Genomic DNA, 12,683 nt, shown 5'->3' on the forward strand with positions numbered 1-12,683 from the left:
CTGACCTCCCTGTAAATTTAGATTAGGAGCGAGTCTACAGAAGAGATGGATGTCGAACTGACTACTGCAACTGACCTCCCTGTAAATTTAGATCAGAAGCGACAGCTTCTCAACTCTCCGACTACTGATCCAATAACTGAACCTAAAAAAAATGTTTGGTGGTGCAGCTAGGAGTCGTGTCCTCAAGAGCGGAGTACCTTATGAAACCGCCTTGCACCAAATTCTTGAGCGGCGTACACAGAATCTGTCCCATGTGAAGGAACAAACCCACATGAGCAGGTTTGCAAAAGTTTGTGCTCAAGTAATGATTTACCAAAACCAGAGGCGAAAAAACCATGCACAATTGAATCCATGGCATCGTCAGGTGTAGTTGACATGCGAAAACCCTCATATGAGAAGGCTGTCGCGGGTATTAAGGTGGGAATCTTGCACCTCGACTGTCCGACTACATCATTAACGATGAAACAGCAGAGCATATACTTTATGCCTACCCCGCTGGTAGGCGGTATCGGTTCAAAGTTCAAACCTTTCTGTAACTTGTTAGAATAACCAAATAAACAAAACTCAACAATTCTGAGAATGATAATCTCTCTCTGTACTTAACTTCCCACACTACGTTACACTTCACTGTACAAATGAATTCAATGGCTGAACAACACTACTATGAAAATGAATTCTATATTTGAATAAAAAAAAAGAATACTAGTTGATGCATACCTCAACGTAACATGGATAAAAATAACGATCTGAATAGGTCATAACAAGGACGTTAGTCCTTAGCTCGCACAAGTTTCTCAACTTCTGAGAGTTGTCGTTCATATATGGGCGACAGTTGATTAACGGAAAAACAGATTTCAAACAGATTTTTTTGAACAGAATAGTTGATGCATACCTTACCGTAACATGGATAGAAATAAAAATCTGGATTTTGAATAGGTGTCAGCATTTTCATTTTCATTCATTTGAAGTGCAACTGTAGACTGCACTGAAGAATCCTAGATTTGTGGAAATATCAAATAGAAATTCAAATAATAGGTAGGTTACAATCTACAAGTTGAAATTGGCAAAAAGGGGTTCTTTGTATTCAGATTGTGTCGCAAACAATATGGAATGAAAAGTGAAAATGGAATGTTATCAGTTATATACAGTGCATTTCTTTATTGCCCCCCTTTAATTTTTTGATCGGGTCAGCTTAAAGAAATTAAATTTGGAATTATGTAATTGATACATGAATTCTAAAGTGAAATTGACAGATGAAATTTTCGAAATGGCGACTGGGCGCCATCTGGGACAAAAAAATTGAATGGAAAGGGGGGTCTTGTGACACACCATTTGGAAGCTCCTGACGAATACTTCACAACCCTAGAATATGAAGTCAATATATTTACCTTTTTAAAAATGGCGGAATATCCAATGATTTCCTGAAAACAAAACACATTAATATCGATATTTCTAGAAATATTTATTTTTATCTGCCACATGGCAATTCCAACAGCCTGATAAGGTTCGTTAAGTTATTTTTGTTTATGAAACGACAAAAAATATCAGTACGACAATGAACATCATTGTTCAGTTGAAATATTCTCATTTAGTTTTCGGTTTCACTAGTAGGAAGGTACCATATCAACAATCTCTAAAATGGTCAATTATCGTCCATTGGCAGGAAAAATCGAAGAGATTTTTATTCACGGTGCGACGCGTAACTTTCACAAGACCGAAAGGATTTTCAATGAAAGTTTTCCGAATCGTCCTATTTGTAGAAAATATTTGAGGGAACTTGTATCCAAATTCACAACTACGGGTAGTGTACATAACAAAAAGCCCCCAAGTCATTCGTTCATTTCGGAAGAACAGCAAGTGCAAAAAATTGGTGAGATGGTAGTTAATCCTGAACAGTCTACTTATTTTTTGTGAGGTGTCTCCTTCAACTGTGTGGAGACTTTTGAAGAGGAATAGGTATCATCCATACAAAATTAAAATGGTACATCAATAAACTGAAGAAGACCTCAATCGAAGAACAGAATTCTGCGAAATCATGACGGAAACCATTGCAAGGCATCCTATCTATCTCCACAATATTTTATTTTAATGACGAATGCACATTTTTTGTCAAACTGCAATAGTCACAGACTAAATTATCATTATTGGAGTGACATTAACCCTCACATTTTCCGGGAAACACGTACCCAATATCCAGAAAAAATTAACGTTGGGGCAGGAATATTGTAGGACCTGTATTCATTGATCGAAATTCAACAGAGTATTTGCATATATTGGAAACTACTGTTGACCCTCTCATCACTGAAAACGTCGAAGCGAAACCTAATGAATTTGAAATGGATATTGTATTCCAACAAGATGGAGCAACACATTACTCCAGACAAATGAGAAACTATTTGGATACTACTTTTCCCGGTCGTTGGATTGTCCGTCGAGGTCCTACAGAATGGCCAGCCCACTGCCAGATTTGACACTTTTAGACTTTTTTATGTGTCTATTTGAAGCAAAATGTGTACGAAACCAAACCTGTTTCAATATCGAATATACGGCAGAAAATAATAAATATTTGTAGAGATATTGACGTTATCTACTTTGTTCGAAATCGCGTAAACTATCGGATAATCTGTTCATATGTCAAGAAGTTGAAAGCAAGCATTTCGAGTATTTTCTGAACTGACCTCAAGCTTAGTACCTCATATTATGTAGTTAAATGTCAATGTATTCAGGCAATTATTAAAAGTTTCGCCATTCTGTAGTAGCTGAAGACATTGACATTATATTCTAGGGTTGTGAAGCACTTGTCAGGAGCTTTAAAAAGATGTGTCTCAAGACTCCCCTTTCCATTTAATTTTTTTCCCAGATGGCGCTCAATTGCCATCTTGAAAGTTTCATCTGTCAATTTCACTTCAAAATAGAGTATTCATGCATTAATATCTTTATCTCAAATTTCAATTTTTTGAGTTGAACTGTTCAAAAAATAAAAGAGAGGAGGGCAAGAATCATCAATCACATACGTGTGTTGCACATTAAAGTCTCCTTTATGATTAATAAGTGATATGAGTTCAATAATATAACTGTTTACTGATTTTTTGAGTTCAGGTTCTCGTCTATGTGTTCAGACATTCGTTTATAATTTTCATTAAGAAAACTACGATTTTTTCCAATTTTCTGAATTGTTTGTAACATATCAGCGCCGCAATCGCAACAATACTTCTCTCCCTGAGAATTAAAGTTTAATTCGCTTGCTTCTCTGTCCAAGTGGTTTCAAAAAATATTTTCATTTCCTCAAATCTTTGTCATATCCCGGAAAAACGAATCTGAGCCAGCTGGAAATACTTATAAATCGAATATGAATACGTACTGTATATCGGAAGGTATGCATTTTGACTTTGACACCATGCTTCAAATAATTAATCACCCAAAAATCAGTTAGTCAAAAATTTCAGTGTCAGTGTCGTGTGGTTTTTTCTTGTCATTTTTTGTGGTGTGCGTTTTCTAAATTTTATGTGAACTGAAACAAAATATTCAAAAACATGTGGCCGGGACTTTACAACAACACATACGAAGAAGGATTTTTCGATCCCTGCAACTTATTCGTACCAGCTCCCCCGCCGCCGGTTTTCAGGTTAGAAATTTTTTTATTAGAAAAAAACGCATCAATCAAATTGGTTATTAGGGTAACAGTTCAGGTATCATATTTCTAATCATAGTGTACTTGTTATTTGAATAGAGAACAGAAAGACAATAATTTATCAAATGCACAATCAGGACCTAGTGTATCATTCAGAGATAATGGTATTCGATGATACTTCCTCTGCTGGTTGAAGAGCGAAGAGTCATTGAAGAGATTCTTCACAGTCAGATCCACGCTTTGCATGTTGGTTCATTCTTGCTTTGACGCAAATACTCGTGAGTTAGGCGTGTGTGGCCTAACCGTAAACTGGTTATAATAACTTGGTCCCTTCAATGTTTGGGTATAGTGATGTAGATCATGGTTTCACGGAGCTTTTCACTTTTCTTAGCTTTGAAGATAATAATTGCCAATAGTTCTGCCATGCGACCAGAATGATCTCTTCAATTGAATTCTGCATGTCGCCTGTCATCGTTTTGGTAACATTTCTAGAAATTGCGCTGGTTACTGCTTCTTTGGCTATTTTATCAACTTCTTCATCACTTCTCATTCCTATGTGCTATGGGATCGATATAAATTTTATGTTTTTATCATTTATCCCTGCTTCATAGAGTTGGTTCTCGATTTGCTCACCTAAATAGTTCGTGGGATACAATCGTTACAGTATACTCAGAGATCTGAGGAAGTACGTTAGTATAATATAGTTTTTGTGAGTGGATGCGTTGCTGAAAAGGGTGGTGCGGTATATGGCATATAGTTTTCCTCTAGAAACAAAGCTTCATTGGGGAAGTTCCATTTGAATGGAGATGTTAGGACCAATGATCGCTGCTGCCACTTCCTCATCCGTTTTTGAAGTGTCAGTATACAATTGAATATGGTGTTGGTATTATTCTAATATATTTTGGAGGTGGTCTTTCATAACTGTTTGTCGAAGATGGAAATACTTACGTGACATTTAGTTTGGCTTATGGTCCATGGATGAAAAGTAGACTAAGGAACGTCAGGAAAAATTACGCGATCTCAATAAGCCATTTTCATTATTTCTTGTAGGCGTTTCGATAATCTAGACCTGTGTCCATATAACGCACTCGGTTTGGTATGAAAAGCGGTTTTGTTGGAAGGGTGGTGTTGAAGTGCCTGTGCGTTTGTAGAATAAGTTACTGTAAGAAATGTTCTTTTGTGTTACAGTGAAATTCTGTATCTATTTTTGAAATCTCTTGAATCACGTAAATTTTTTCCCTACTATATCTCCGCTGTATAGTGATATGACTTATTTGAGCGACAACCTGATGTCATGACTCATTTGAGGCCCGACATTTCTGATGAATTTTTGCGAAAGAGAATATCTGTGAAGTAATCGGTGATTGTCAAAAAATTATATTGAACCAATAAATAACAATGAGTTGTCACCCATCTTGAGTTTAAATATGTCCACTACATTTTAAATCATTTCCAATAACGGACGTTACTGAAGCCACCATTAGTAGTTGAATAAACACGTTTTCATCGAACGTGATTGAATCCGTCCAATAAAGCTAATTTTTTTAAAAATAAAAAAGGTAATTTAATGACATGAAAAGTCCCTTAGCCATCAGAAATTGAATTTTCTTGCAAAGTATCACCAAGCCGTCTTGACAGAATATGTGACGGACCTATCCATGAAAATGGCTACTTAAAAACTGACATATATACCTATGGAGTCACGTCTCAGAACAACAATCGTTACATGATGAAAACGCTATCTATGGGATCGACAGAAAACTCAATCCTCGAATATCGAAGATGATGAGGCGTCCTGAGGCGGTCAGTTGGAAAGCCAAACTCCAACATTGACCGCCGATGAGCATCGTCTTCTGATTTCCACAGCAGCTTTCACAGCACGGCAACTAGTTGAAACACAGGTCATTCATAATCCTACAACAGATTATTGCTGTTTTGACCAGCCTTAGGTGCCGAGCTGAATCGCAAATGCATTGTTGGACCAAACTGCTCTCAAATAACAAGCTGAAGTAAATGTGGACGGAGACTCCGCTCCCTACGAAAACGTCATCTTAGGAATCCACAGAGATTTCATATCCCGAATATCTTGAAGTACGATTCGAAACATTTTAATGTATAAATGTAGCTGAGCAACCTCGATCATTGAACTATCTAATTGGATAGGAATGCAAATCATGTTTTGATTGCCTTATCTGAACAAACAGGAGTTATTATTTGATTAACTCATAACAGTTGAACCTAGTGGACTTATTTGTGCGTAAGGATGAGTCTTGTGAACATGTAGTTGATATATTATTCTAAGGATCATCAATATTTTTGTAGGACACGCCACATAATAGATTGTTGACAGCTTGAGTTATATAATTGCAATTTTCGTAAAAACCCCTTTTTTCTCGGAGGCACCCATCAACCCAAAATATGTCTTGAAAATTTGCTGACACGGGTGATTAATCATACCTCTTTGTGAGGAAAATAAAAAAAAACAAATATTATTCAATCATCAACACTAATTAGACTAGTTATAGGAACACATGTATTTCTTGGTGTTCCTTTTTTAAAAAAAGTCAAAAAACTTGGCATTTTTCTTCCATAAATTCATACAGTTGAAATGAATTATAATGTACTTTTCCATTCAAGTAACACTGCATTGTGAGATTTTCACTACTCAACTGTTTAACAAAAACGCAACACGTGTTTCGCTATACAATAGCTTCTTCGGGCATGTATGTGAAAATCTGTTCAGTGAAAATCTCACAATGAAGTGTTTCTTGAATACGTTATGGATTTTCATCAAGTATCGGCCGGTTCCATCAAGAACTTATTTATTTTCCATAAAGACTAAAGATGAGCATTAACGCTCCATAAAAATAATGTTTCAACATATTTTGTATGCTGTAACAAAACACATCAACTGTGGGCATGCACTATTTGGGTATACACATACACTATAAAACTCAGTTACTTCGGACAGAGAAAACACCAAACTAACATATTGAAAGAATGTACTTGCCAGCTTAATAATAGAAAAGGAGTGTTCTAATACTTCCTGTAGAATTGGGTGGGCAACGGAATAACTATTTGAACTCTATGAAAATGACACTACATGTGGCTGTTTGAAAAAATAAAAAACATATTTTTCTAATGAATAGGTAATTGATTGGAGTATAACTTACGTATCTACGATTTCTCTGAGATGCATAAGTTTCAACATTATCATTATATCCATCAAAAACAACTTGAATATTGGTGCCATACTTATTTTGTAAGTATCTGACATACTGTTGTAATTTATTCATTTATTTATTTTTTTTATTTATTTCATACACTATTCTACAGGATGAACCCAATTACAGAATAGGGAGTAACAGTGGCATTTACAAATATGTACTCACATAATATAATTTGTGAATCTATATAAAAAAATAAAATAAAAACAGAACTGTCAGTTAGATAAGAAATGTCTTTTGATTTGTATAATCTGGCAGTTGAATATATCTAGGACATTGGATATTTTTTCATTATATTTGTACGCGAAGTGTTGAGATAAAATGTGACACTATTCCTAGGGTCTAGGAACCCGAAAATTCAACATATGTGACAGTTGAGAGCAGATGATGATATCGTTCATGACCTTGAATGAAAAAATAAATGAATAATATTAAAGCCTCACCTCGAGGCTACAAAAATTGTGAATTACAAGCAATTCATAATAGGGTATTCCCACAGTAGGATACGTGCCTTCAAGTTTAAAAGACATATATTTTGGGAAGCGCCTCTGTAGGGCTTCTAGTTCATTTATATGAACCTGATAGTAGGGACTCCACACGACAGATGCATATTCCAGCCTAGATCGAACAAAAGTGAAATGAAGTAATTTCAATATTGAAGCTTTTTCGAAGTCTTTTGTATTTCTAACTAAGAATCCATACATACGATAAGCTGTTGTTAGAGTAGTGGCAATATGTTTATTGAAAGAGAGGGATGAATAAAAAGTAACACCTAGATCAGTGAGTGTGTCAGGACACTCGAGAACTTGATTGTTCATGACATAGTTGTGTAAATGCAGGTTGGTTTTCAGTGAGTAAGACATTACATTCGGATATGTTGAGAGATAGATTATTCTTTCGACACTATGTAGCAACGCGATTTTAATTCAGGGCGAGACGTTCGCAATCATTAGAACATGTTATATTGTGATACAGTTTCAAGTCATCTGCGTATAAAAGTAAATTGACATTAATCTCAGCTGCGATATCAATAATGAACATATTGAATAGTAGGGGTCCTAGATTTGATCTTTGTAGTATACCAAATGTGGCTATATATTCGATAGACTTGAGGCCATTGAGTTGGGCGTACTGCTTACAGTTATGAAAATACGATTTGAAGAGGGTAATTAATTCATTGGATAACCCAAAAGTCGAAAGCTTGTTGAGCAGGATACTATGGTCAAGTCTGTCGAACGCTTTACAAAAATCATTGTAGATGACATCAGTCTGAGACTGACAATCAATACCCTCTGCAATACATCGAGTGATTGTTACAAGATTCGTGGTGGTTGAACGTCCTTTCATGGAACCATGTTGATCTCAAACACTTCACAAAAGTTGCATATGATAGAGATTGGTCTGTAATTTTTTATCTCACTTTTATCTTCTTTTTTGAAAATTGGGTAGACTTTCGACATTTCCATATTAATGGTACAGTTGATGTTTTCAGGCATATATTAATAAGAGTTGTTAGTGGTTCAACCAGAGCACAATCTTCAATGATGAATGCTGGAATATGATCAGGTCCCACAGTAAATTTAGGCTTTAATCTTTTTAAGGTTTGATAAACATCTTCAATACTAAAATTTTTGATTGCTAAGCTGGGAATATCACTACTGTTGTTCGCATGGTCACTTAATGTTGACACTATATAAGAACCACTGAGGAAATCTGCAAAACTATCAAAAATATCTGAGGGATTATCGAGCAGCTTGCCTTCATGTAACTCATGCTTTCATATATATTCATTAATGTACGAAAGAAGATTTTGAAAAACAGTCATGTAATATACATTACATTTACACAATATAAATAAATATATCCCAGCTTCGAAAGGTTTCTGATTTCGAATCACTACATAGTATAAAATAAAATTGCTTCTCGCTGTCTGCCCTATGTATGATTAGATCTTCAAAACTACGCAACGGATTTTGATGCGTTTTTTTTCAATAGATGGAGTGATCCAAGAGGAAGGTTCATGTGTATATAACATGCATAATATAGTAGGGAAAGACTGATAATTTCAGAGGTTTCTAATGTGATGTCGTAAATAAACACATTTTTTGCGCTTACATTGCAAACTCTGGCTGAAAACTATGAGATAGATCAGAATAATGTACTAATGTAACCCTAGAGGTTGATGCGACTTTAAATAAATTGAATTAAAAAAGTATTGTACGCCTTCAAAAGAGTATGAAAAAGTCCAAATAATAATTTTTCATTCTTCACTTCTCATGAAGCGATTTTATTTATTTATTTCATGCACTATTTCACAGGGTGAACCCAATTATAGAATAGTTAGTAACAGTGGCACCTACAATTATGTTCTTACATAATATGATTTGTGAATCTATATGAAACATATAAAAACAAAAGTGTCAGTTAGCTAAGAAATGTCTTTTGATTGGTATAATCTGGCAGTTGAATATATATAGGACTAACAGAATTAGAGGTATCGCACATTGTATAAATTGGAGATTTTTTCATTATATTTGTACGCGGAGTGTTGAGATGAAATGTGACACTATTCCTAGATGACCGTCTCGGAACCCAATAATTCAACATATGTAACAGTTGAGGGCAGGTGATGATATTGTTTATGACCCTGAATAAAAAAAGAAATGAATATTATTTACGCCTTACCTCAAAACTACCAAAATAGTGAGTTACAAGCAATTCATAATAGGGTATTCCTACTGTAGGATATGTGCCTTCAAGTTAAAAAGACATATATTTTAGGGTTTCTAGTTGATTGATATGAACCTGATAGTAGGGACTACTAGAGTCCCTACAAGATCGAACAATAGTGAAATAAAGTAATTTTAGTGTTGAAGATTTTTCGAAGTCTTTTGTATTTCTATCTAAACATCCATACATGCGATAAACTGCTTGTAAGAGTAGTGTCAATATGTTTACCAAATGAAAGAGAGGGATGAATCAAAAGTTACACCTAGATCAGTGAGTATGTCAGGACGCTCCAGAACTTGATTATTTATGACGTATTTGTGTGAATTCAAGTTCGTTTTCAGTGGGTAAGACATTACATTACATTTGGATATGTTTAGAGATAGATTATTCTTTCGACACCATGTAGCAACGCGATTTAAATTCAGGGAGAGACGTTCGCAATCATGTTATATTGTGATAGAGTTTCAAGTCATCTGCGTTTGAAAGGAAATTGACATCAATCTCAGCTCCGATATCATCAATGATTTTTAGCAGTAGGTACAGCATAAATCCTCATCCAATTGAGTACCTCGAATATATTGTGCATTCAATATAGATCAATATGGCACTTTGCAGCATGTAATTTAAATGAATATTTTCGAAGATATCACAGATTCGAAATGCAGCGGTTGCGGCGGTAACGGCCTGGGGGCGTACTTATCAAAGCACGTCGAAGGCCGCGTTTTGCCGTAAAGTACTTAATGATCAGCAGCGATCGCAAGCGTTTATATGTATATTCAGTATCAACATTGCACCCGTGCGGGTTGGGTCGCTAGTTATGTAATAAAACAAAAATTTGAAAATGAAATAATCAAAATCAAAGCTGTTTTATAAGAACTTCAGGAGATTGATCATTTCACTTATTCGATGTTTTCACTATTTTTTGACCTGTACCAGACTGAATGCCATCGAAAATATTCATTTGTTCGACTGCATATATTACCTCATTTTACATTTCATATCCATTTCCGGATTAGACGGTTTTTCATTGCTTTCATTCATCTTACATCAGAACTGATTTATCTATCATAATTTCAAGTATTATACTGACGGAAACAGTATGTATGAATGTATTAAATTGAAGTATTTTTCAATGAAAAATTACAACTGGGTAGCATTTTCCCATACATAGTCAAACGATAATAGTGAACTCTATTGAATTGTGAAGGGAAATATTTTGAAATATCGCGTCTTCTTGAAAAGAATATGTTTTTCAAATGGCTCCTATTGCGTTCATCATTCCTCTATTTTGAGTAGGTAGTGAATACAAACAATTTGTATTATCCAAATGATTTGGGGATATTTGTGATATTGTATTCATTGAAAACATTTGCAGAAACTTTCAATTTTCTTGCGAACTAGATGAATTCATTTTCAATTTTATCTCCAGAGTTCATTGATCAGCACATTAGTTAGGTGATGGTAGTAAAATTATAACGCTTCGTACTGAAAATTCTAACTTTCTGGAATTCAAAATATATTCCCAAACTATTTGCCGCTTTTCTGAATTTCTACCTTTCCAAAATCTGAAAAACTAAAAGTCAGAGACTCTGCTGAAGTGTAATGAAAGGTGAAGCGGAAAGATACTGCGTAATAACTTATAGTATTTATGAATTTTGACTAAAAATTGAAAAGTCAATGTAAAAACAATATTTATGCATTGAACTTGTCTACATGATTTATATTTCATGAATCAATCCGTTACCAGAACCCAAAATAATTTAGTTTCGAAATCATATCAATCGGAAACAAATATACTTGCTTTGAAGACGAAAAAATAAAATGTCCAGATGTCATACTCGAAGACCTAGTTCCCCATGAAAACACATACAAAATGCTTTCCGAGAATTCAGTTTAGGTTCATATATCAACGTTTTGTTTTAGCGATGGTAACCAGGTACGATCAATTTCCAGAAATGTATTCGAAATAAATTTGTTACTTTCTAAAATAACAAATGCGCTTTCTTTGAAATTAATAATTTTTCCGTGATTTCCCTTAGAGAGTTGTTCTTGACGTTTCACTTGCATAACTTCCCCCGCAGAAACAAGGTATACAGGGTGTAAATTTGAAAACTTCTCATATCATGCTTCTGTTCTTCTCATATCATGCTTCTGTTAAAAAAAAATCTTTTTAAAATCTATTTTTCCGTTAATCAGCTTAATCAGCTATCACCCCCATACGAACGACAACTCTCAGAAGTTGAGAAACTTGTGCGAGCTAAGGATTAACGAGATCTTACCTTTTGACGTGTGATTCCTAACATGGTTGCAGAATCATCCCCGCTTCAACCAGATTAATTCTCTCGAGAAAAATATCTGGTCGAGGCGGGATTCGAACCCACGATCTTTCGATCGTGAGTCGGGCGCACTACCACCGCGGCCAATTCCACACACACCTTCCCGTTAATAATATAAGGAATCAAAAATTCTAAAGGGGGACATTTTCAATTTTAAATGGAAAAAAGAGTCAAGTGACACGTTATTTTAATTGGCAATTCTGCTTCCAATGGTATCCTGAATTTATCATTTTTTGATAAACATTTTCCGAAAAATAGCGTTCCAAACTTACACATGTATTCAGAAATTGCCTGTTCCGAGATGCATTATTGTGTTGACTTCTTTTAATGAAAATGGTCAGAAGAGTAGGTGGCACCGTTCGAACCCTTATCTTATAAACTGTTCGAAATGCTGTCCATTTTGCTCTGAACAGTCATAGAGCCTGTTTTCGAACTCCCTTCTAATATCACGGAAAACTTCCCTAGGAATTGACTGGCATCCTGCTGTAATTCGTTCTTTGACTTCTTCAATATCAGAAAGATGTGTTTAATAAACAACGGATTCAAGATGCCCCCAAAGAAAAAAATCTTAGGGTGTTGAATCCGGTGATCTCGAAGACCATTCAACTGCTCCACTTCTGCCAATCCATCCACCCGAAAATCTCTTTTTTAACCAACGTCAGACGGAAAAAAATAATGAGATGGATCACCGTTCTACTGGAAATGTAACAGATCCCCCTGCAAAAGTTATACTTCCTCTTGCATTTATTTGAATTTGTA

The 12,683-nt window shown here is 35.1% G+C and overlaps 1 protein-coding gene across 2 annotated transcripts in view; it reads left to right on the forward strand.

Annotated features, from left to right (window-relative positions):
* The first annotated feature begins 3,432 nt into the window (after positions 1-3,432).
* LOC111505991 (CUGBP Elav-like family member 1) overlaps positions 3,433-12,683 on the forward strand; it is a 901,046-nt gene continuing 891,795 nt past the window's right edge. For both annotated transcript variants that reach the window (XR_012467628.1, XM_074183776.1), the window contains exon 1: positions 3,433-3,625. Coding sequence is in view for 1 of the 2 variants with exons in the window: in XM_074183776.1 (XP_074039877.1) it covers positions 3,534-3,625 (92 nt within the window). In the remaining variant the exon portion in view is untranslated. The remainder of the gene's footprint in view (positions 3,626-12,683) is intronic.

Source organism: Leptinotarsa decemlineata, unplaced genomic scaffold (assembly GCF_025532065.1).
Source record: "Leptinotarsa decemlineata unplaced genomic scaffold, Ldec_3_MD MMD2_tig00026345_RagTag_RagTag, whole genome shotgun sequence".
Taxonomy (NCBI): domain Eukaryota; kingdom Metazoa; phylum Arthropoda; class Insecta; order Coleoptera; family Chrysomelidae; genus Leptinotarsa; species Leptinotarsa decemlineata.